Below are 25,200 nucleotides of genomic sequence, written 5' to 3' on the forward strand. Positions count from 1 at the left end.
CTGAAAATCTGATCTCTCTTAGAGGTATCCTAAAAAATAAAGCATCTTGTTGCTCTTGAAAATCTTTCCCTTCATGTTTTGTTTGTATTTGACATATTTAGGATGATATTTTAAATAAGACTTTTGACTTAAATTGCTGCTTCAAATTCACAATTTTGAGGACAAGTGGTCTACTTCTGCGCTTAATTTCTGCTTTTTACATAAAGTCTTTTCTCAGGCTATGAGACTGTTTTGATTTTTGTGGTGGCCCTGCAAATCAAAGATACTCCGCATAAGCTGCTGTCTCCTCCTAATCTATCTTATTTAGATTCTGTGCAATCTGAACAACATTCATTTTATTATAGTAATGTTTGTGTGAGGTACATTTCAAATGTATTTATTTTTTATCATCATAGGAATTCTACATCTGGCTTCTGGAGTGGTTGATTTACTTCAATATTATTTCCCAGAATCTTTTGATCGTCTTCCTAGGGATTCTGGTCTCTTTGATGGACCTAAACCTACTGTCTTAGAGTCTTGTAGTGTTAGTGACCTGGCAATTTTACTGAGAGGCAACAAAAGAAAAACGCAGCCAATTGAATTTGGAGCACATCAGGTTTGTTTTTCTTTTTTCTGTATGCATTTTGTATAGAGGGGTGTTTATTTCCTTTTTTGGGGGTGGGTGGATATTTTTTTGTTGTGTAGCTGAATGTAATGGCACAATCTACTTTTCTTGGCTGCCTGCAATATTATTTTGGTATTCATATTGCTCCCTGGTAATTCCTGAATGTATACATTGTGGCTGTGTCTACACTGGGCCACTTATTCCGGAAAAACAGCTGCTTTTCTGGAATAAGCTGCGAGCTGTCTATACTGGCCCTTGAATTTCTGGAAAAGCAACGATGCTCTACTGTACAAAATCAGCTGCTATTCCGGAAAAACTATTCTGCTCCCGCTCGGGCATAACTCCTTATTCCGGAACACTGTTCGGGAAAAGGGCCAGTGTAGACAGCCATGTAGTCTTTTCCGGAAAAGCGCGTCTACATTGGCCACAGACACTTTTCCGGAAAAAGGGCTTTTCCGGAAAAGCAGCCTGCCAATGTAGACGCTCCTTTTCCGGAAAAACTGAAAACGGAATAGTATTCCATTTTAAGCAGTTCCGGAAATTCATGTCAGTGTAGACACAGCCTGTATGTTTATCTTTCCCATTTCTGCCTCAGAACCTGTTTTAAAGATAGTATATTTGACTCTCTCCTTGAAACTTCTGTTCAGTTCTGCCCCGCTTTTCATTCTGATTTTTCTCTGCCAAGTCTCCATATGTCTTCTAACAATAGGTAGCATGTCACTGTTCTGGCAGCCAGAAAGCAGTTCAGCAACCTTTTTTCTGGAATGTGCTGAAATTAGCACAGTCTTAATACCGGTTGAACCTCTAAAATCTGTGACTCTCTGGTCTGGCAACATCTGTGGTCCGGTAGGATCATGGATACTGCTAGACCAGAGAGCCCCAGCTGCCCAGTTTCAGAAGTGCAGCCAGAGCTGGCACAGTGGGGAGCACAGCCATGGCCAGGACTGGTGACAAGGGGCGCAGCCTCAACTCGGGCTAGAGGCAGAAGGGCTGGCAGCTAGGCCTGCCGTCCGGGCTGGTGTGGTGGGGGAAGCAGTCCTGGCCAGAGCTGGCGGGGCGGGGGAGGGGAGGGAAGGAGGCTGGAGGCAGCGGCAGGCAGTAGGGAGTGTAGCCAGGGCCAGGAGCAGAGCCCCTGCGCCTGGTTAGGAAGCCTTGACCTCCCCTTGTCCAGCAAACTCTGTGGTTCAGGATCATTCAGGTCCCAAGTGTGCCAGACAAGGGAGATTCAACCTGTCCTGCATTGATACCTACTGTAGTTTACCTCTGAGAGAACTTTGCATTGCAATAACTAAATGCTCATATTCCATACTCTAAATGAATTATGTTCTGTCTTTTTTATTTCTGTGTCACTAATGCATTAATGTTCTGGCAGGTGATATTAGTAGCAAATGAAATGGTGAAGGATAAGATTCCAGAGGAACTTAGTTTAGCACTTGTGCTAACAATTTATGAAGCAAAGGGCTTGGAATTTGATGATGTCCTCCTTTACAACTTTTTCACAGATTCTGAGGTATTTAATAGCATTTTGTTTTCTGGTTTTTCTTCTTCGCTGTTGGTCTAACTGTTGTAGAATACACAGTTTTCTGTAGAGATAGTCAGCTCCACTGCAGAGTAGTACTCAGGGCTCATGGGTAAGCAGATTGAGCTGCTGCTCTTCCATCCCTACAAGGGTTGCTTGCATCTTCTTTTATTGTGGCTTATTTCTGGTATGTGTTTATACTCATTTTAATATTTTTCTTATGATATGAGCTGGGTTCAGGAAAGTGATGGTGGTCAGTAGTATAAGCTGAGCAGTGGTTCTAAATCAGGGGTACACTGAGGTTTTCCAGGGGATGCGTCACCTTATTTGGAGATTTGTCTAGATTTTTAACAGGCTACATAAAAAGCACTAGCAGAGTCAGAACAAATGAACAGTTCATACAGACGATGACTTGTTTATACTGTTCTATAGACTATGCACTGAAATGTAAGCACGATATTTGTTCCAATTGATTATTTTATAATTATATGGTAAAAATGAGAAGGTAAGCCATTTTTCAGTAATAGCATGCTTATGTTTGATTTTGTAAGCAAGGCATTAAGTAAAGTGTAATTTGGGGTATAAAAAAGTTGAGAACCACTGGGCTAAAGCTAGGTATACCGTGCACTGCTTGAGCTTTTTAACATAGCTCTGCTAATATCCATCCGTCTTGATGAGTTATCTTGCTGTCATTTTTCCACTGTTGTGAATCAAGAGGAATGCTGTTGACTACAACAGTTAAAACAGTATAAGTGAGAGGAGAATCAGCCCCTGGATCTTTAGCAGCCATAAGTCAACTCTCTCTCTTTAAGAAAAACACCAGACAACTGTCTATGTGGTCGCTTTGCTCTGACCACAAAAGTCTAGTCAAAGTTTAGGATGCATCCTATTCAACAACGCAGAATTTGGATACAGATGTTCACAGGGAAACACTGTTTCATTAACTGACTTTTCCAAGTAGGTCTCCAGTTTTGAGTTATGATCATGGGGGGGAAAAAAAGTAATTGTCCAGGAGGCTTTTTTGCACTCAGGGAACAAAATGATTGATTTGAAAATTATAGTTGGCAAGAAATTCAGTAATACCTCTTCCTCCCGCCTTCCCCCCCTTAAAGGTTTGTAAATTTGGTTATTCAAAGCTGTGACTGCAACGGAAACATGAGTTCGTTGACTGTATATCTCTTTCAACTCGGTTTGCTTGACTTTTTCAGTTTTGTGCCACAAATTTTGACAGTATTAAAACAATTTTTAATTTAATGAGGGATGCAACAATTTAAAAGTAACGGAAAAGATGGAATTCACTAAAGATTTTAGTTGAGAATTATATATGATATTTGTACAAATTAACACGCCAATCCACAACTTTTACAATGTAGATTGATGTACTCAAATTGCTGTGTGTTTGTGTTTTTTAAAATATATGTTGGTACATCTGTCCAGCAACATTATTTTGAAACAATTAGTGTTATTTCGAAATAGCTTAGTCCGTGTCTACATTACAAGCAGTTATTTTGAAATATTTAAATACTGTTAAGCTGGAGGACTTCTTACTTCAATTCCTGTAATCCTCATTGTAGGAGGAGTAAGGGAACTCAGAGGGAAGGGTGCTCTATTTCAAAATAAGTGCTGTGTAGAAGCTCCCAATTTCGAAATAAGCTATTTTGAAATAAGCTACGCAATTGATGTAGCTCAGTTTGCATAGCTATTTTGAGTTAAGCCCTGCTGTATAGATGTACCCTATATGTATGTGTGTAGACACTGGTATGCAGTAGATTCAGCTAATCTGAAATCTTTGTTTCTTAAATTATAGGCTTACAAAGAGTGGAAGATCATTTCTTCTTTTACCCCGCCCTCTGATTCACTAGAGGAGAACAAGATGATGATTGAAACACCTTTAGAGAAAAATATTTCTATTCAAAGTAGATCTCCTGTGCTTAATCCAGAAATGTACAAGGTGATATGTTTTGTTTTTTATTTTTGTAACACATTGCTTGGAGATCGAAAACACACATTAAACTATATAAGCAAAATCTCAAAGTTCGAGACTTCCTAGTAAACTTTGATTTAGCATTATGATGTGTAACTGTCCTTCCAGTCAGTATAATAACATTACCCAATGGATCCATCAGTATTTTTTCTTTTTTTAATTTCTGACTCTTACTGAACATATAATTTTGATTTGCTTTGTTCTTAAGAGGATTTAGAAGATAGTATGTTTTTGAACATATTGCAGTTGGGAGGGTAAAGATCTTAAATATTTAACTCTTATTTGTAGAATAAGAGTTCTTATGGCTTAAAAAATGAATTAAGAGTTAGGGACCAATTGACCTCTAATTCACTGCTTTTAGTATCAGACCAGAACATAAATGAGGGGTACAGTAGTAAACCAAAACCTTAAATACCATATTTTTCAAAATTGTGAGAGAAATTGCCTGTTTAATTTGACTTGAAATATCCATACATAGATAGTTTAAAAAAAATAGTGACTTCATTTATAAATGTTTTTTAGACATGAAACTGACTCTTTGTATGTGAAACTTCATATATGGAAATGCACACAAGTTAAATGCAAAATTGCACATGATTTTTGCTGGCATAATTGTTTACAATGGCTTTCTTTAAAATATTTTAGTTTAAATAATTAAGTATATATGTATTTATAACAGTCCTTTTACCAATATACTCGTATTTCCAGCACATATCATGTTATTTGTGTTATTAATCACTTTATTTAGATGCTCAACGGAGAGCTGAAGCAACTTTATACTGCCATTACAAGAGCCAGAGTCAATCTTTGGATCTTTGATGAAAACAGTGACAAGCGGGCTCCAGCTTTTAAATATTTTATCAAAAGGGAGTTTGTTCAGGTTGTCAAAATAGACGAAAACAAAGGTAAAAGCCACATCAAAACTTTTTGAGAAATGTCTGAGAACAAGACAATCTACTAATGTTTGTTGGTTGAAGAGAGATTAAAAGGACTTTTCAGCTTAGAAAAGAGGAGACCAAAGGGGGATATGATACAGGTCTATAAAATCATGACTGGTATGGAAAAAGTGAATAAGGAAAAGTGATTTACTTATTACCACAATAAAAGAACTTGGGGTCACCAAATGAAATGAATAGGCAGTAGGTTTAAAACAAACAAAAGGAAGTTTTTCGTCATTCAGCGCACAGTCAACCCGTGGAATTCCTTGCCAGCGGATGTGGTGAAGGCTAGAACTGTAACAGGGTTTAAAAAAGAGCTAGATACATTCATGGAGGTTAGGTCCATCAATGGCTATTAGCCAAGATGGGTAGGAATGGTATCCCTAGCCTCTGTTTCTCTGGAGGTGGATGATGGGGGGGAAATCATGTGAGGATTATCTGTTGTGCTTCTTCCTTCTGGGGCATCTGGTACTGGCCGCTGCCGGTAGACAGGACACTGGGCTAGATGGACCTGGTGATCTCCAGACCCTTACTAAAGAGAATGTGGAAGTAATGATGTTAAAATATGATGAGCAGAGAAAGGAACAAGAAATGTATATCAATACTTTAATGGAAATGGAGATGTAAAATGGTTTCATGGTTAGCCTTTAAAAGGCTAAAAGGGGGGAGTTGTAGAAGCTGTAGAAGCTATTTTATGTTTAGCTAGAAGCCATCTTGTATAACAGAAACCATTTCAGCTTTTTGTCTTTGCACGTAGGCCAGAGTGAACTTTCTATCACCCCATGCGCCAGGCCAAGACAGATGTGCTATTGGAATGTGTTAATTGGGCTGGTTCAGAGAGGAGAGGTACTCCCTTGTACCTGTCCGCCATCTTGTTGATAAGGCTTTGTTTTTCCTAGTTTAATTGATTATTTCTGTAATTGGATGCCCTGACGTCAGACTGTTTGGTTAAGGGTATAAAGATACTAGGATTGATTGTATTAAGCAGCTTTACTGGGCCCAACTTTGCTGGGACCACGTTTGGCTCACTTTGCTTTACTGATCAATAAAGCAATCAGTTGTTGGCCGCCTAAACAGAGAGGAGCGTGTTTTTGCTTCGACAATTTGGAGGTTCCACAGAGATTCCTAATGCGCCGCTTGCCTGTATGGATGTACCGGCACTCCGCTTCCAAACCTCTCAGAGCGCTCAATAGAAGGTAAAGGGGAAACCTGTTACGAAATCTCCTGGTAAGGGCTTGGGATTTGGAGTGACGGCCGGCCATTGGGGTAAGGGGGGCTACGGAATTCAATTTTGTGGAGCGGCTAACATTTTGTTTGTCTGTGTCTGTCTTTGTCTATTAGGCCTGTCTTATGTGTCACAGTTCCAAAAGGGCACACCGGTCTCTCTAGTGAGGCAGCCATGCGCTGGACCCTCTGTGTTCGGATGCTAAAAGCTGGTGTGGTGCCATTACACTCTCTCGGCACACGGAACTGTGGGGAAGCTTTGTTGTCTCTCTCTGTTATTTGTGGGCGTAGTACTGACCTCTGAGGCTAACCCCAGGCCATAGTACCCCATTCCGCCAGGCTGTCTCCAGGCGCCAGGACGTGGTGTTCTGCCGGGCTGGGACGGGTGCCGGAAACCCCTGCGAGGCAGGTGGACCTTGAGTCCAGTGCCCCGCAACAAAAGGGGGGGTGGACCAGTGCGAGCAGGTGGATTTCTCTTAATTCGGTGACTCGCAGAAGGTGTAAGCAGGCGGACTTTTAGTTCGGTGCCTTACAGAATCTGTTTAAGCGCGCGCAGAAAATGGGGGTAGGCCAGTCTACAGGAATTCCAGTGCCTTCTAAGGACAGTCCGGCTTTCTTTATGTATACCCGCTATGGGAAAAATACTTGCAAGTTTTTAAATAAGTGGAATTTGTATACTCAAATTGACTCTAAATTGCAATTCCCATTGAAAGGGACTTTTGATGTAACTAAAATTTTACATTTAAGGGAGACTCTTGAGGGTCGTGGAGCGAAAACTCCCGATCTGCAATGGTCTGCCTATCTACCATGGTATGAAGAAACTTTTAAAAGGCAAAAGGAATCTCAATTAAGAAGCTTCAAATATACTCAGGAAAAACACATTCCTCTCTGTTTAGGCGGCTAACAACTGATTGCTTTATTGATCAGTAAAGCAAAGTGAGCCAAACGTGGTCCCAGCAAAGTTGGGCCCAGTAAAGCTGCTTAATACAATCAATCCTAGTATCTTTATACCCTTAACCAAACAGTCTGACGTCAGGGCATCCAATTACAGAAATAATCAATTAAACTAGGAGAAAAAAAGCCTTATCAACAAGATGGCGGACAAGTACAAGGGTACCTCTCCTCTCTGAACCAGCCCAATTAACACATTCCAATAGCACATCTGTCTTGGCCTGGCGCATGGGGTGATAGAAAGTTCACTCTGGCTTACGTGCAAAGACAAAAAGCTGAAATGGTTTCTGTTATACAAGATGGCTTCTAGCTAAACATAAAATAGCTTCTACAGCTTCTACAGAATGGTATCCCTAGCCTCTGTTTCTCTGGAGGTGGATGATGGGGGGGAAATCATGTGAGGATTATCTGTTGTGCTTCTTCCCTCTGGGGCATCTGGTATTGGCCACTGCCAGTAGACAGGATACTGGGCTAGATGGACCTTTGCTCTGACCCAGTATGGCCGTTCTTATGTTTGTTTTTAAACGTATTAATATCCCCATATCCTTAGCAAATATTTCTAGATTTTAAATTATAATATTAAAATAATATAAAGAATGGGGGGGTTGCCTATCTTTAGTGTTGTGCTTTTAAGAATAAAAGAGTTTTTACTTGGTCCTTCCACATTCCATTTGACTTCAGTGAGAGTTTTGCTTGTTTCAGTTCATCTCTAAAATATCTGCAGTGTTTCAGACATTATTTTCCTTGAGTGTGAAGCTGTGGAACTAACCCATAAACACCATGAATGTGGATTATGAAAAACTTTCTCAATTAAATCAATCTTGTTAGCACATGAAGGTATCTATTTATAAGGTGACTCCAATCTTTGTTGCCTGTGTAGTAATAAAATTTTTTAGAGGCCATTTAAAATAAAACTTGAATTGCTAATTTTAATGTAAAGAAAAAATCTAATTTTGTGTTATCAGTTGATCATAAATCATGGGATTTTGGATACATTATCACCCTTTGACAGTATCTCAAAACTAAGGATTAAGTATCTTATATCACACTACTAACCTAAAATAACTCTCTTCCCTCTTCACCACCATCCAGATCTGGATGATAGCATGTTTGTTAAAACTTCAACCTCAGAAGAATGGATTGCACAAGGAGAATACTATGCTAAACATCAGTGTTGGAAGGTAAAGTCATATGTTTGTATGAGAGAGGTTATGTTGTGTCCGTTCTGAGACCCTGTTCTCTTTGTACCCATAACACTCACTTTAGAATCGCTTGGTTGTTTTACAGTGACAAAAGTTAGTCAGTTGGAAGTTGTGACTATGAACCATTTAAAATTCTATTTTGGCCCCAGCCCCGACTCAGACCTGCAAGGATGGGGGAGGGGTGCCTGTCTTGCCACACTTGGCCCAGAACTGCATGATGGGGAAAGATGCCTTTTCTTCACCCCAAATCCCTCAGTCCAGCCCCACCTTATCACTTGCAGCCCAGTTGGAGCCCTCACGCCCCAACCCTTGGCCTCAGCCCCAGGATTGAGCTCCCCCTCCCCTCCACTCAGAACTAGGGATGTGAAAGTGTAACTGTGTACTTGAAGCAACAGCATGGGGAGTGCGGGTGTAGGGATAACATATTAATGTATTGAAAATGATTCCCCCAAATGGAAGTGACTCCCCATAATTTGTTCCCCACAACTTATTAAAGTGTTTAGATTTATTATTAATTCTTCTTCTACTACTTCTACTACTACTTCTACTACTAATTAAATGTTTAGATACATTATATTCTAAAGGGGCAATAATAATAATAAATTAGGTCATGTAACTTAGAACTGTTAAGAATATAATCCTATGTAGTCAGAAACAGTCCCCCCCTGTGTCCCAGGGCATGCTCAAGCTTGTGCAAGGGGCTGCTTGAAAGCCGGAACTCATGCCCCACCCACCCCCCTTGATGCTGCTGCCTCTGTAGGAGGCAGCAAGGGGGTCAGGCAATTCTGTGGAGCCAGCATGCATGGAGAGTCAGCTTAAAAGCTGGCTATCCACATGTATGCACTCCCTCTCTTCCCCCTCCTCTTTGCTGCCTCTGGTACAGAGGCAGCAAGGGGAGGTGCATGTAGTCCTTAGGATTAACCGACAAGCCCAGGTAACACAAAACAAATTTTGGTTTTGAATAAACCATACTACACCTTCATATTTTTGGCCCCACTCTATAAGCATGTCTTTTTCATGCATCTTTGGGCAACAAATTGTTGTTTTAATCTACAATAAACAAGTGGAAACAAAGTATGTGTTCTAATATAGTTGCATATTTTAGAACTGTTTAGAGCAGTAATATGTAGTTTTGAAATCTATAACAAAATACTACAAGCATTATGGATGTCAGTGTGTAGTTAAATGATTAACCAATAATCCTGTTTGAGGCAGCAAGTGGAGGAGGGAGGTGGGAGCCAGTGACTTTCTCCCGCCTACAAATCTCTCTCTTGTTTGCCCCCACTGGTTGTGCAGCTCGCCTTAGTCACTTAGCATCTGGCTTTTAAGCCTTTCTCTCATAGGGCAGCCTTCCCCCTTCATTAACAAGCAGAGGAATGGTGACCACAAGGATGATCAAAGTGAGCGCTCAGCTAAGGAGGCCTTTGGCACACACTCCCACACAGTCTTTGACATACCACATTGTAAACTTTAAGCAAACTGAAAGAAAACCCAGACAGACTAACAAGCTTGCCCATCCATGCCAAGAATTAAGCTTGATTCTTCAGCAAAGGATCTCCCTCTCAGATTTTCCCATTGTTGTCCTAGGACATCATTGGTATAGAAACTGTATATGGAGACAAACAGTCCACATTCTGTGATTTTTTTTTTTTTTCATCCTAGAGTGATATAATTAAATAAGTGGGGGTTTTTAGGCAATACCTTCTAAAGCTTTGTTTGAATTGCTTTGTGCATACTTTAAATGATGGTGAACCAGCTTCGAGTCTCCAACAGAACATATTGCCCATATATGTTTTGAAAAACCCATTGTTTCATGTGATGTTCAGTTTTTACATCCCTATTGTTAAAAATATTCTTCTGACTTTGACCCATGACGGTGCAGGGAAATATGCAAGGAAACATTTACTGACTTCACTAATGGGGCTAGTTCCTTGTAACATACGAGTTAACCGTTTAGAGTTAGAAGTAATTAAAGTACTCATATGCCATCCCTCCCCTTCCTCCAGTTACTTTGCTGATGGTAATGTTTCCTTTGAAGTCACCGTACAATGAAATAGAATACTTTTTTTAAGCAAGCAAGTTGTTTCCCCAAATAAATTGTATGAATGTGTGATAAGCTCTAAGGGACGCAAGCATGCATATGTGTGTATGTAATTTGCTATCTAATTTCAGGTGGCAGCCAAATGTTACCAAAAAGGAGGAGCAATTGAGAAGGAAAAATTAGCCTTGGCGCATGATGCAGTACTTAATGTACAATCAAAGAAAAGTAGCCCCAAGTGAGTGATGAAATGTAACTGAATTTATTAGTAGTGTTTCGTGGAAAATATGGGGAACAAAGTGTTTTGTTGATGGAACTGCTGGTATTCCAGACTTGTGAGAAATACTGTAAAATTGGATTAATTGTGCATATGTGATCCTGTTGGATTTTTGTTTTAAATAGGGAAAAACAGATGGACTATATGTACCTGGCTAAGACCTATTTGGAATGTGGAGAGCCAAAACTGTCCCTGAAATGTCTAATTTATGCAAAAGAATTTCAGCTTTGTGCAGAACTATGTGAAAAATTAGGAAAGGTACTAAAATCCTCTTTCTACTGCTACACTCAGCATTTAATGATGTTTGTCTTTTTATGGGGGTTTTAGGTGTGTGTGGGGGGGGGGGATTTTAAACATAATCCCAGAGAGAGTGTTTTAACATGTATTTGTTGCATCATTTTAGTATTGGTAAGCTGAGTGGACCACTGGTATACTCATCAGTAATGTACGGTTCTTTCAAGTAGATTGTTAAAGAACATACATTACAGAAATAAGAGGAGGAAAGATGCGATGGCTCAGACTCTGCATTAACAGATTAGGTTTCTCTAACATTCCTCCAATGCCAAACAGTAATTCTTGCTTTGCTTTTATTGGTGTTTTTAAATTGGAAACCTTTAGCTTCATATGGTCAAGTGAGTGAAGGAAGAAGAATTTAGTGTTGTTCAATAATTGACTAAGACTGAAATTATTACTTGACACTGTCATTCAGGTGATGTGGGCTTCAGCAATTATTGTGCCAAGTGGACATTTTCTGCCTGAACTGATTAAACAATAACAGTGTATTCATAATGTAGACTTATACAAGTGATTATCATTTACAGTTTAAACTCTGAAATTTGGCCTCATCCATTTGCTGAAGAAGTGCAGAAACAACTCAAATTGTGTGATGGAATAATGCACACCCAAAGGAAAACCAGATTGCAATTCTGATAGCTCAGTAATTTTTAAAAAAACTGCATTGTGGCCAGTGTTCCCTGTAAGCTGAGCGCTTGGGCAGCCACCCAGGAGAGATCCAAATGCTACCCGGTTGATTAGCAGGGCACCCACAGTGAACAAACCTGACATGTGTTTCTATTGGTGGTGCTCATCTGCACGCAGGACTGGATTAAGTCCTTTAGAGGCCCTAAGCATTGAAAAGATTATGGTGCCCTAATAATTCTAATGTTAATTATTTTAATACAATTTATAATTATAACCCTAAATCTAATTTAACAGTATGTGGATAGGAATAGTTATGAATAGAAGGTCATAGATAATGGGCTGCATCAGTTTCTCTTCCCTAGTATGGATAAACATACTATGTATTTCTGTTGGTATTCAAATATTGAGATGACTGCATTATTAATAAGAGTTATTGTGGTGTAGATAAAAGATGCTGCGACTTTCTATAAAAGAAGCCAGTGCTACCGAGATGCATCCAGGTGTTACGAACAAATCCAGGAATTTGATCTTGCACTTAAAATGTGTTGCCATGAGGAGCTGTATGAGGAAGCAGCTATTTTAGTGAAAAGGTATGTTCGTAAAGGGGATTCTGCAGAGGAAAATGTCTATTTTCATATTCTGCATGACATAACATGAAATCTTATGTTATGTACTTTGGAAATAACACTTGTACTTGGGAACGGGATTTTTTTAAGAATAGCATTTACCAAACATCTAGAAATAGTTTTGGTTCAAAACTGGAAGTATTAATATTATTTTTGCTTTGTTTTAAATGAGCCTTGCGAAATCATCCACGCGGTTTTACTGTTCCAGGCACAAAATCAGTTCCTTCACTCTTACCATGCAAAAAAAAGATAATGAAAAGACAATGATGATTTACTTACCTGTCAAAAAACATTACTTTGCCCTAGGTGAGTGGGCGAGAAGACTTTTGCGAGGTTGAAGTTTTGCTGTGGAACAAGTTTACTAATTACTGACATTATATAACTGTAATTAGCCATTAGTTGAATGTCAGAGCTAATGTTAAAAAAGGTACCTTAATCTGCCACTTAGAAGCAACAAATAGGAGAGGGATTTATCTACCATACTATGACACATCTTTATTCTGTTAATCATAAAATGATCAGTGTAAGCTTTTGTCTATAGTTACCAAGTTTGAATTCTGAAAAATATTTGATATGGTCTGGGTCTTAGGGTACGTCTAGACTACCGCGTTTTGTCGACGGAAGTTTTGTCGACAGATAGTGTCCAGACACATTGAGTTCTGTCGACAAAGCAAGCTGCTTTGTCGACAGAACTCCGTAGTCTGGACGCAGTGTTACAGGCAATAACACCTTCTGTCGACAGAGTTCTGTCGACAGAAGGTGTTATGCCTCGTAAAATGAGGTATACCAGCATCGACAAAACTGCTGAGTTCTGTCGACAGAAGGTGTTATGCCTCGTAAAATGAGGTATACCAGCATCGACAAAACTGCTGAGTTCTGTCGACGTTATGTCGACAGAACTCAGCAGTAGTGTAGATGCTGGTATAGTTTTGTCGACAAAAGTCCACTTTTGTCGACAAAACTAGGTAGTCTAGACACACCCTTAGTCCCACAATTCTGACTGTTCATGTAACAGATTCAAAATTATCCTATGTATCTTAAGAGTTCATACACTCGTGTTTTGAATGACTTTAATCTAATTTCATCATTTTTAAAGCAATATTTAGGAAGACCCACTGATGTTCTGAGTTTCTAATCTGACTCTCAATTAAAATTTTAGTCATTGTATTTCAGGCAGTTTTAAATGATGATGAAACATTTTGTGGATCTTTTAAAGTGTTGTGATTTTTTTTTTCCATATCTCAGAGACTTCTCCATCATTATGTACAACATTTAAAGTGTGTTTTGAGAGGACCTGACTGGCATAGACAGTATTCAACATTGTGTAATCTTTAAAAAAAAAAGCTCTATTGTATCTGTTTTATTTTATATAGGATAATAAGATGACGCTGATGTATTTTTATTCCAGATATGAAAAGATACTAAGGATGAAAAGGCAACCAGTTTCCAAACTCTCATACTCTGCCAATCAGTTTTATTTGGAGGCAGCTGCAAAGTACTTGCGTGAAAACAAAACCAAGGAAATGATGGCGGCCCTCTCCAATCTTGACACCGAGGACCAGCTTGTGTTCTTAAAATCACGTAAATGCTTGGCCCAAGCAGCAGACCTGTTGAAGAGGGAGGGCCGAGAAGAAGAGGCTGCTAAGCTGATGAAACAGCATGGGTTTGTGTTGGAGGCAGCCAAGCTCACTGCCAAAAAGGAATTTCGAGCATCATGTCTGCTTGCTGCAGTCCGTTTTAGCTTATCTGGCTATTCAGAATTGGAAGACAGGGACACCATCCTGGAAGAAGCCTTAGAGCTTTGTAAGCAAACAAATCAAAAATCCAGCATTGCTGAGGCAATTTTTCTACAGGGAGTTCTGAATAAAGACTTTAAAAAGCTTGAAGAGGCCTTCTATAAGTTCTCACCTTTGAATCATTTTGCTGGTGTGGTGGAAGCTCTCTTTGAATCAACCCGCTGTGAGCCACAATGCCAGGACATTTTTTTTCTGGCACCTTGCGGCATAGAGGCCCTTCTGAAGCTGGTCAGAGCTCTCCAAAAAGCAACCACCAATGCTGAGAAAGAAATGGTCAGGTCATGTTTTGAATATTTTGGGATTTTGCGAACAGACGGTAGCAGTGTTTGCCAGGTGTCCCAAAATGAAGCTGGACGTATTCTTCAATTCTTGCCAGATAATCCTAGTCTGAAAGAGAAGAAAACTAAAGATCACTTCTCTGTAGGCATGGAAGAGGTGAAGTCTGCACTGAATAAGCACTTCCTAAGCAGGCTGTGTTCAATTACATGCAGTATACTTGAGCAAAGTTACCCTAACATATGTATGAAATTCATTGTAGGCTTGAAGTGTGAGGATCAGGCTTGTAAAGACTTCCATAGACCTTTGTTACGTCATGAGGCAAAATCTATACTTCAGTCTAAAGTGCATCTGGCTGCAATTAATGGACTGTTGTTAGAGGCCAAAAGAGTATTCCCTAAAGAGCTGTTGTATGAATTTAAGGACATTGATGAAATTTTGACTGCAGATAAGTACACATTATGCAAATCCCTACTAGATTTCGTATTCCCTAAACATTTCCATCTGAGAGTGATGTCCGAAAACCCAAAGGCATGCAAAGATATCTTGGGACTTATTTATCGGTTTTCTAAGCCCTGCAGGACGGTGTTGAAGGAGTACATCATATTTCAGTTTAAAAGTGAAAATGCCATCAACAGAAGAGAATCAACCGACTTGTGGCTCAGGGCAATGCAAGTTTTCATCTTGTCTTCCAGTTACCCTGAAGAATTTGAGAAGCTTCTTGCTAAGGAGGAAGACGATTATAACAAAGAACTAAAGTTATCAGAAACTAAAAAGTATGAAAAGAGTGAAAGAGGCAGAGGAGGAAGACACAAAGGCCTAGATGGCAGATATGGCATGTTGATACCTCACAAGAATTCTGAAAATGCCGAAAACACACATTTGTGTTTCATTCGACTTCTTGAAAATTCACTAGACTGCCTTTATGTTTACAGAAACCCAGAAGACTGTAAAAGGATGTTTTTCCGTTTTATGAATGTGCTTGTGAAGAAATGCATTGAACCTCTGATTCCTAGCATAGGTAATACAGTGATGTTGCTGGAATTCCAGTATATTCTCTGTTGTGCTGTCCTGATGCGCCTCTGCAAGAACATTACTCTGTGTCTTCCAAAAAGTTACATCGCTCTTTTTCATTACTGGGAGTTTTTGTTCAGGAAAAGCCAGAACAAAGAGGTTAGAGATACGTTTTCCATTATACAAGAGTATAAATCGAAGGACACAAATGAGGCTATAAAGGTGTTCAAATTTCATCTCCTTTATGTTGCAGAAGTCTTGTGCGGCGCTAAAAACAGAAATTTCAATGTTCTTCTTGATACTTTTGAGGACCCTGATTTCATTACTTCAGGGGAAGCAGAGCGTGCAGTGGTGCTGTGCTTAGTAATGATAGTGAATGCTGACCAGGTGCTTCGACCTAGATGTAAATCCCTTCTGCATGAACACTTCCCTGAAATCAAGGCAAAGTTGATAAATATGAAAAAAGAGTGTCCATCTAAAGTGCCTGAGAGACTGGTTAAGATTGTGGAACGAGTGAACGAGGCTGTAAATGTAAGAAAAATAGCAGAAGGCCTGCAGGAGCTACTGATTGAACGGGATGAGGAGTACTTAGTTGACTGCCATTGGAAGTGGGAAACGATGTATACCAAAGGAGCAAGTATACGGGGCATCTTTTATGAGCAAGTAAACCTAGACCGATTTGAGTCCTATTTGGAACCTTTGGAATATTTTGAGGAGCCAGAAATGGAACGTGAAATGGATTTCTACGTGGAAGAGAGAGAGGATCCTCTAACAGCCATAGCATCCATGAAGCAGCAGAAACAGCAGCAGAAAGCTCATGCTAAGCAGAAATTGCGGCGTTTGTTTCTTTTAGCCTATTGTTGCATAATATGGAAGAGGAACTCATGTTCTCGAAGAGATCCCATTGGGATGGAAATGAAAGAATTGGTATCCGGAATCTTTAAAAAAGCTGATATTGACCAAACACAATGTGACCTCTGTGGAGTCAAATTTATTCAGGGTCCTGAAAACTACTTTATCCACACAGAAGACTTTGAGAGAGAAGCTTCTGAAGCCATGACCCCAACAGAGACTGATCAGGGAGAAAAGGAGAGTATGGAAAGGAGAGAAACCGTGGTGGCGAATGAGACTTATGTAAAGCACAAAAACCTGGATGAGCATAGAAATAAATACACTGCCTACCAGAATTATTTTGAATTTTTTAAAAAAGTTGTGGATCCAAAAATACATGAAGGGTTAGATATAGTGGACACAATTGAACAAAATGCTTGGATCAAAAGTCACTTGATATTTAAAGAACATTCCAATGTGGTACAAAAAAAAATTCAAGAGAACATTAAGAAGATTTCTGATATAGTAGAGGATGTCTATAAGAGAAAGGCTTGGGCTGATGGTAAGACTTTTTGTTATGTTGCATGTGATGCCATCTCATCGTTGCTTGTAGGTTGTATAGTCTTGTATTTTAGGTTCCTCCATCACTTGCATAATGTGACATGTCACTGAGGAAAATGTGTTCTTCAACAATGAAGGATAAATGTGGGAGTGTCTGTGAGTACTTTTGTGCAGCTGTAATAATGTAAGCCTTGATTTCTGTGCCTCCGCTTTTGACACACAAAAATGCATTAAAATTAAGGATGCTGTTAATGATCATATTTTATTTGTTTCAATTTTGTATTGAACACACACAGAAAAATATTTAAAAATGAGCAGCCTAATAGGGTCTCACGTTCAGCTCTTTTATTAGTCTTTTTTTTCTATTTTAGATAGAGCGTCAGGTGCTACTGTCATACTTCTGTGTCGTTTTCTAACTAGCCTGAAGTGTACTCCTGGAAACACCTCTCAGATGTTATGTCTACACTGAGAAGTTTTAAGTATCAGAGAGGTAGCCATGCTAGTCTGAATCTGCATAAGCAGCGAGAAGTCCTGTGGCATCTTATAGACAAACAGATTTATTGGAGCATAAGCTTTTGCTATGCATCTGATGAAGTGGGTCTTTGCCCATGAATGCTTATGCTCTAATAAATCTGTTAGTCTAAAAGGTGCTACAGGACTTCTTGTTGAGAAGTTTTAGGAATTCTTCAGCTCCCCTAGTGCTAGCAAGATGGGAGCACTGATGTAAGGGTAATGTTCAGATTATACTGTGCATTGGGTAAGAACATCTGCCAGTTAGACCATATCTATAGTTACCACGTTGGCGTTCACTCTTCTAGCATTCGATTTAGTGCGTCTAGTAAAGACCCACTAAATCGAATGCTGAGGGCACCGCCCGCCAGCACCAGTACTCTTCAATTTGTGAGGAGTAAGGGAAGTAGATGAGCACATTTGCTCCCATGGACCTCCCGCTGTGGAGGTGGTGCCAAGCTCAGTGTAGCATCCATCAATTCCAGCTATGTTATTTACATAGCTGGAGTTGCGTACCTTAAGGCAACTTTCTGGATTTAGTAAAATCCTGGCCTTAGTCTACGCTTGCACCCTCAACATGGCTAGCATTGATGCCGCTAAACTGGTGCTGGACCCAGTGGTAGGAGCATTACTAAAGATCCTCTGTGTGGACAAGGCAAAAAAAAATAATGCTAACCGTGGCCAAACAGGAGTTGAATTAATTTACGTATCTTAACATTTGTATCAACAGTTGTTCCTTTTTTGTTTCATATGTATTTGGTGTTTCGACCTGGCAAGGAAAAAAAAAATTTGTAAAAAGTGAGTGGATGATCTAGGAACAGAATACAATGAGCTAACTACTCCTAGGAAAAGCTAGCACCTACACCAAATGCTGCCATTAACTTTAGACTACCCTTTAAAAGTGTCATGACAGTTCATCTACCATTTTATAATATCCACTTACCTAAGGTGATTGATAATTACACTCACCCATCCAAAAAAACCCTCCCTATTTGCTATGGTGAATAGAATTTGGCAAGGCTGTGTCATAAGCCTTTGTTCATCAGTGTTTTATATAAGTATTATGTTACCCCTCCTAGGGAAATGTTCTACAATTTGCATTGACTATTTGATTAGTCGATAAGGCGCCTTCACCTTTGAAATGTAGCCATAGTCCTAGGGCTGTTACTGCACTTCAAAGGTGAAAGAGCTGTGTGGAGCCCAGGGTCAGCTGGGGACTTCCCCACTGACCCTGGGCTCTACGCAGCACTGCCACTTTGAAATGCAGTGGCGTCAGGCTGCACGCAGTGCTTCAAAGTGGTAGTGCTGCATGGAACATAGGGTCAGCAGGGGAGACCCCAGCGGATCCCGGGCTCCGTGTGGTGCTGCCATTTGAAACACTGCATGCAGCCTAAGGACACCCCAGCTGGCCCCGGGCTGCACACAGCATTTCAAAGTGGCAGCGCCACATGGAGCCCAGGATCTGGCCTCAAGCTCCAGGAGGTGCTGCTGCTTTGAAGTACCCTTTTCTCCTCCACTCTCCCCCTGCCTCTTTCTGATAGAAGCAGCAAGAGGGGAGGAGCGATTAGTCGACAGGCTATCCAATAAGCATTTGCTTATCAGATATTCAACTAGTCCTTCACATCTCTAGATCCCACTCAGTCGGTTTAGATTAACCTAATGTTTAACCAGTTATCTGATTTACTAGGTTTTTTTTATATCCCTTATTTCTATATACAGACAAAGATGTAAAGTGTATAAAGTCAATTTATTATACACGTCAGCTTGCCTCAAGTTGCCGACTTTTAATTTAGAACAAATTGTTCACTGTTTCAAGGGTATTTTTTATATTTACTAAATATTAAACGTAATATACACAGTCTTCCCAATAGCGCAAAGATGAATTGCTTATGCATTGGAAATACAAACATCTCTCACTGCTGCGGATTTTGGCTGACAGATGTCAAAGAATTTTTCCCTTGCAGGAAAGCATTAGACAGAACCAGAGGGAAGCTGAAGATTTCACTTTAATTTGGGAGTCCTTTATTTCAAGTACAAAAGTCTTGGTTGGTTAGTGGACCCCAACATATTATGACTTCTGTTTTAACATAATTAAATAGTCAGAAGGCCACATCATCAGCTAGTGTAAGTCACCTCCACTGAAATCAACACAGCTTTTGGGAACATATGCCAAACCTATCCTTTATTTGTCTAAAGTTATCTGCCAACTAAAGTACTTTTGTTCCTAAACATTCAGATTATTATGATGCTGCTAATTATTTGCATACTTAATTGTTAATGGTAGATTTAGCTTCAGTATCTCCGTGCTTGCTGTCTTTGTTTTTCCATCCTGGAAGAAACTGTACTTACAAGTTTATAATTTGCTTCTGAAGCTTTTGTTTTGTGTTGTTTTTTGTCTTCTTTTAAAATGTTTTTAAGTCAAGTCTGCAATGTTACAGTTCATTCAAAAAATACAACAATACATCTGCACTATACTGAGCCTAGAGTTTTAGGTGATTGAGGAGTGTATTCAAGAAATCTTCTCTTGTGCCCTGCACAGAACTAGCCATTATGTTGGTGGGGAGTTCAAGCTCTGTGCATGGCATTTTTGAAAGGGATCTGGTGTCTGTGACCCACCCCTCCCCCATCTGCCTCTGTCCAGCAGAGTTGTTTGATTCAGAGAAGAGTGCATGCTATATCCTCTGACATGATGGTATCTCTCATGCAGCATGTACATCTGGAAGCCCCCAGAAATTCTTGTTGATGCAGGCAAAATCCTTCCTAGAGTTTTCAGTGCAGCTTTGCTCTGTGACACCTTTTCTTTAGTGTGGCTGTCTTGCTAAGTCCCTCTCCAGTCCTCCGATTATGCTTATTATCTTAGTATGTTTAACAGTTATTATCTCTTTCAGCTGAAGAAATAATGGCCAAGCCTGTAAATAGTTTATCTGATAATCTTGATAATGCTCGTAAGTGGCTGAAGAACACTGAGTCACATATGGTAAAGGAGGAAGAAGGTATGTCATCAAATTGTGCAAGTCTTTCTAATCCACAGAAATTATATGGTAATATTTTAATTTGTATGGTGAGATATGCAACATATAGGGTTTCTTTGAGGTCTACCATTATTGCAAAGCCAAAGAGGACCGAGGCGGCTGTATATGCAGATAGCTGAGAGTCAAGTGTGTTGTACAGAATAGGCAAATAACTTGGAAAAGGGAAGGGAAATAAAACCTTTTCCACCAAAAACTAAGGAACTGATTTCTCAGAACTTTACAGCATCAGTTCATTTTTGTCTGGTATCCCAAAGTTTTTAGACCAGTGGTTTTTAATAGAAGTGACCTTTTTAATTTTTTTAACATATTCTCTTTTCATCTGGATACAGGCAAAAGAAAGATAAGTCAAAGGAAAACAAAAAGATCCCTACATGTAAAATATTTTTTCTCTAAAATGTTGTGTGTGTATCTTAACCCATCACAATATTTAAGCATAAGATTAACGTTAAGTGTGGAAGTGTTTCTAGTAACTTCCTTGGGTGTATTTGGTGCTTAACATGAAGCATGCATTTAAGTGTTTGATTAGGACCATAATAATTATATTGAGAGAGGACACAATATCCAATAAAAAAGCTTATTGCATGTTGTGTTTTTTCTAATCTAAAACTGTGGTTTTAAAGACAAGTGATTTTGATCACAATAATGTACCACATTATCCTCTCTCAGTACAAAGAAAGATAGTTAAAAACATAGTGTGTGAGCGAGCTTTTAGCTCTACAAACAGCATTAAAGTCACTGGCGAAATGCTTACGGATGCCCAACAGTTGTAAAATTGGGTCCTGAGTGTCTGTCAAACATTTTGCAGGAGCAATCCAAGAGAGAAATAAAAACTTTGACCATGCACATTTAGCCATTAAGGCTTGCTCTTTTGTTCGGATCAAAATGTAATAAAAGAAAATCACTTTATTAAAAAGAAATAATGAATAATAACTTTTGCTGAAAACTTGTTAATTTTAAGTCTTCAATGCAAGAGGTACTTTCAAGTCACAGAGAGACTGAAATGTTAGTACAAAGAAATTACTTGTGACAGGTTCATTGGTTAAAGCTAACGGGTCTACTTAAGAAAAGTAATTATTTTAACACTCCAGTTAAGGTGTTTTTATTCTTAATTTGCTATAAAAATGTAAATATTCAAGAGGAACATCCTGAGAAACTATTGATTTCAGAGACACTTTGACTTCCTTCTTCCCCTCCATATTTTGCTTTAGTAGTGGTATTTCATTAAACTTGATTTTTGTTTATTTGGTTGCATCTAGTTCATCATCAATTCGTCCTTATTCTGCAAAGCACTTCAGCATTATTGAAGTCAGTTGGTCTTAAGCACATTGTTCAAGTTTGGTACCACACTCTGCTTGAGTACATTTTTGAACTGGGGCCCAAATAGGAAAAGGCGTGTGGGGTATAAGTCTTTTTTGGGGGGGGGAAGAGTTATGCCTTTAGGAAAAGAAAATATCAATCTTATACCCTTTTTCTGTAACTTGTTGTTCTTTACATAGGTTTTGCCGATGATAAAGACTTTGAAAATGAAGGAGAGGATGAATTGGCAGCTTTTGAAGAGTTAATCCCTAAAAAGTCTTCAAGAAAAAAAGGAAAACGCAGAAAATAATAATTTGGAAAATATGCAGATGGCTACCCTACCCTGTGCCACAGTAATTTAGGAATAAAATTGTTAAGTTTCAAAAGAAAAAAACATAATGGGATAGGGTCAGCAATGGGGAGGATATGGAAACAATACCAGCAAAGATTTTTACTATTAATTGTTTTTAATCATTTATTGTAGGGGAACAATTATCTACCTGCTTGTAATTATTTTATAAATATATGTATTTTAAAAATTGTGACAGGACAAACTTGACGCAGAACCAAGTGGGGAACTCAGATGTGACAAACACCAGCATGTCAGTTAGGCCATGTCTACACTAGTGAGCTTACAGCGGCTCTATACCAACTGGAGAGAGCTGTCCTGTCAGCATAACTAAACCGCCTCCAATGAGCGGCAGTAGCTATGTTGGTTGGAGGCATCTCCCACCAACATACCGCTGTCCACACTTTTCTGTCAGCATAACTTGCACTGCTCTGAGGGGGTATATATTCCATATTCCTGAGCAACATAAGTTCTACCGAGAAAAGTGCTAGCGTAGACTTGGCTTTACTAATTTGAACTGAGCCCAGTGGAAAGACTAGCACTTTTCTGCCTCCACTCAGGGGTGTTTCCCAACACATTCCTTTTCCTGCTTTTAATTTTCATCTCTACCATCCTGCTGAGCTGGAACACTCATGGGGAGAAAGATTTTATTTTTTCTTCTTCTGGAGGATTTTAATACTTTTTGGACTGTCAATACAGCTTGTCCCTGGGGGGCATGGTTTCAAATAGCCAGTACGAACTAGCCAGCTACTGAGCAATCCTATGTTTGGAGCAACTTAAATCTCCTTGGGGGTACTCACAGTATCTCCTCTATTAATTCCAGTGACAGGAATGGTGAATACAAAGCTTTATAAATGCATTAATGTTTGTGTATTATTACCACTGTGTACATCTCAAGTAGATCTAGACAAGAAGTCTCTTTTTCTAATTGTTCTCGGTGTGATTATGCTCTGTACATATCAAAGAATATATTTCCTTAAAGTTAGACAGACTGTTTATACTTTTTATTTGTTTTGTAGGTTCAACTTGCCAAAAAAATCTTGCTGTGTAGATTAACATTTTATAAAGCCAACAAGGTTAATATTATAGCCCGGTGTGGTCTCATTTTTTTAGATTACTGTGCAAGGGCTGTTTAGGGGTGCTCACATGCAAAAGAGCTGTGAGATTTGGTCCCAAGTACTGAATATGTACTCACAACCACAGCACTTTGAATGTTCAGATCTCCATTATATATTCTTAGGACTTTTTTTTTTAATTTTTAATGAGTGTTTTACTAAGTGGCTGAGATGCTACGTTTTTAAAAGATTGCTATTTTGTTTTCACATATCAAATTGTTTTAATAGTTACCAGACTTATCGAGAAATTTGGGGTCCTGAGACTTCATGTTCACAAAAGCCCACTCATTTCACTTTGTTTACATAGATATTTGCTTTTTTTGGGAGGGGTGTAGCTGCTGTTCTCCGGGGCCCAATTGTCCTTCTCTTTCTCCATTGTCTGTCCTAGTATTTACCAAAGAAATTTTCTGCTGGTCTCCTAGGCTCATTGCCTTGGAATTTGGATGCATTGCACTGATAAAAGCAAAACATCAAGGTGGACCTGTGCAATATGGGCAGCAATAATAGCCATTCATCAAATATCAACTGTCCCATCCATTACAGGAAGAAAAAATTATTCTCCAATGGCATTGTAAATGTGGTCTATGAAATGAGAGGATTAGTCTTATTTGGGGGGGCTTTCCCCAAGATGGTGTCCACCTCACAGTTGGCATTTTGGGAATGGTCATGAAAACTGTTCTATTCACTGGGGTGAGGAGACCTCAGCAATAGAATTGGGGAAAAAAAACCTGTTTGTCATAGCCCATACTCTGTACTCTTTCTTTAGCTTTCAGGGCTGTAAATCTGGTTAGTGCAAATGCACAGCTAGTGCCCTTAAAAATGTTTTTGTTTTCTTAGTTCTCCTGTCCCTGCCAAACAGATAGGAATGTTTACATAGGATTTGCAGTGTTTCTATAATACAGTGCTGTGTTTAAATGCTGTGTTTAATTTGAGTCAATAAGAAAAGTAAGATTATCAGTAACTTTCTTGGCTATTTTCCACTTCCTTGCATGTTGAAATTTCAGACAGTTTTTTTTTTTACTATCTATTTTAAGAATTAGTTTTTTGTTGTTAATTGTAAACTATTAATATACTGGAGGGTCATGCTGACCCTACTCCAAGCTCACTCCAACTGTTTAAATTCTTGACTTTGTTAGCCAGACAGGTTTTGTATTTTAATTACATTTTGCATTTGAAAAGCCCTTTACTTCAATAGTTTTATTACATATGTAGTGGTCTTCATGTCAATGAAAAAGTCAGCCATTCAGGTGTGTCTTCCCATTGAAAGTATTAAAAACATGAAATTACGATAACAGATCAAAAAATTGAACAACTCTAGCAATAAACAGACTTCAAAGCCAAATCTAGGCCTTCATCCATGGTACACTTCTTTGTGCAGAGACTTCTCCTTCCTTATGTGGATACATCACTGCACATAAAACTGCAGATAAATGCAATCAAATTCATAGAAACCAAAAGTCAGGCTCCAGATTAGGTTCTGTCCAGGAACTCGGATCCATTCTCAACAGTGAGCGGAATTGAAACACCTCCCTAAAGTCTCTGGACTTCACATCAAAATTCAACACCCTCTTCTCGTGTACATACACACACTGTGTCTGTCCAAATTCATCTGGTTCAGCTCTACTCAAATCGAGACAAGTAAATCAAATCCCAATGCTCGGCTTGAGCCTCTATTTTTGGTGTGCATCAATTCCCCTTACCCCCTTAATATCCTCTTTGAATAAAAATCCCTCTGCTCATTAACACTATCAAATGTTTGATCAATGCAATGAAGTTACAATACATTCAAATCTCTTGCGTTTATTTGGTTTGGTGTAATGTGTCTGCATCTCAGGGTCTGGGCTATCCTCTTTGGTGACTGAGAATCAGTGCTCACAGCTGTGCAACTGTTAGGCTTATTAGAAGCACATGAAATCTTTTTAGGGGAAAAGGCAATAACCTATGTTTATTGAGAATATGAAGTAACACATCATGCACACACCTATATTGTTGATGTTATAGTCACCAGTCTGTTGCCTGCATCACCTTCATGGCTAGTTAGGGTGAGTGCAAGAGAGGACTGGTACTCTATCAAATCCCCCATGGCAAAGCAGCCTCCCCTTTTTTACAGTCATTTTCCTTCCTTGGGATCAGTAA

The 25,200-nt window shown here is 39.2% G+C and overlaps 1 protein-coding gene across 4 annotated transcripts in view; it reads left to right on the forward strand.

Moving 5' to 3' along the window:
• The window catches only part of TRANK1 (tetratricopeptide repeat and ankyrin repeat containing 1), a 73,292-nt gene extending 50,257 nt beyond the window's left edge, over window positions 1-23,035 (forward strand). For all 4 annotated transcript variants that reach the window (XM_075921798.1, XM_075921800.1, XM_075921799.1 and 1 more), the window contains 11 exons: window positions 396-595; window positions 1,977-2,114; window positions 3,931-4,074; window positions 4,856-5,012; window positions 8,313-8,401; window positions 10,595-10,698; window positions 10,863-10,995; window positions 12,103-12,248; window positions 13,693-16,763; window positions 20,161-20,265; window positions 21,801-23,035. In XM_075921798.1, coding sequence (XP_075777913.1) covers window positions 396-595; window positions 1,977-2,114; window positions 3,931-4,074; window positions 4,856-5,012; window positions 8,313-8,401; window positions 10,595-10,698; window positions 10,863-10,995; window positions 12,103-12,248; window positions 13,693-16,763; window positions 20,161-20,265; window positions 21,801-21,910 — 4,397 coding nt within the window. In that variant the 3' untranslated portion in view covers window positions 21,911-23,035. The remainder of the gene's footprint in view (window positions 1-395; window positions 596-1,976; window positions 2,115-3,930; window positions 4,075-4,855; window positions 5,013-8,312; window positions 8,402-10,594; window positions 10,699-10,862; window positions 10,996-12,102; window positions 12,249-13,692; window positions 16,764-20,160; window positions 20,266-21,800) is intronic.
• Window positions 23,036-25,200: the final 2,165 nt, after the last annotated feature.

This window comes from Pelodiscus sinensis, chromosome 2 (assembly GCF_049634645.1).
Source record: "Pelodiscus sinensis isolate JC-2024 chromosome 2, ASM4963464v1, whole genome shotgun sequence".
NCBI lineage: Eukaryota > Metazoa > Chordata > Testudines > Trionychidae > Pelodiscus > Pelodiscus sinensis.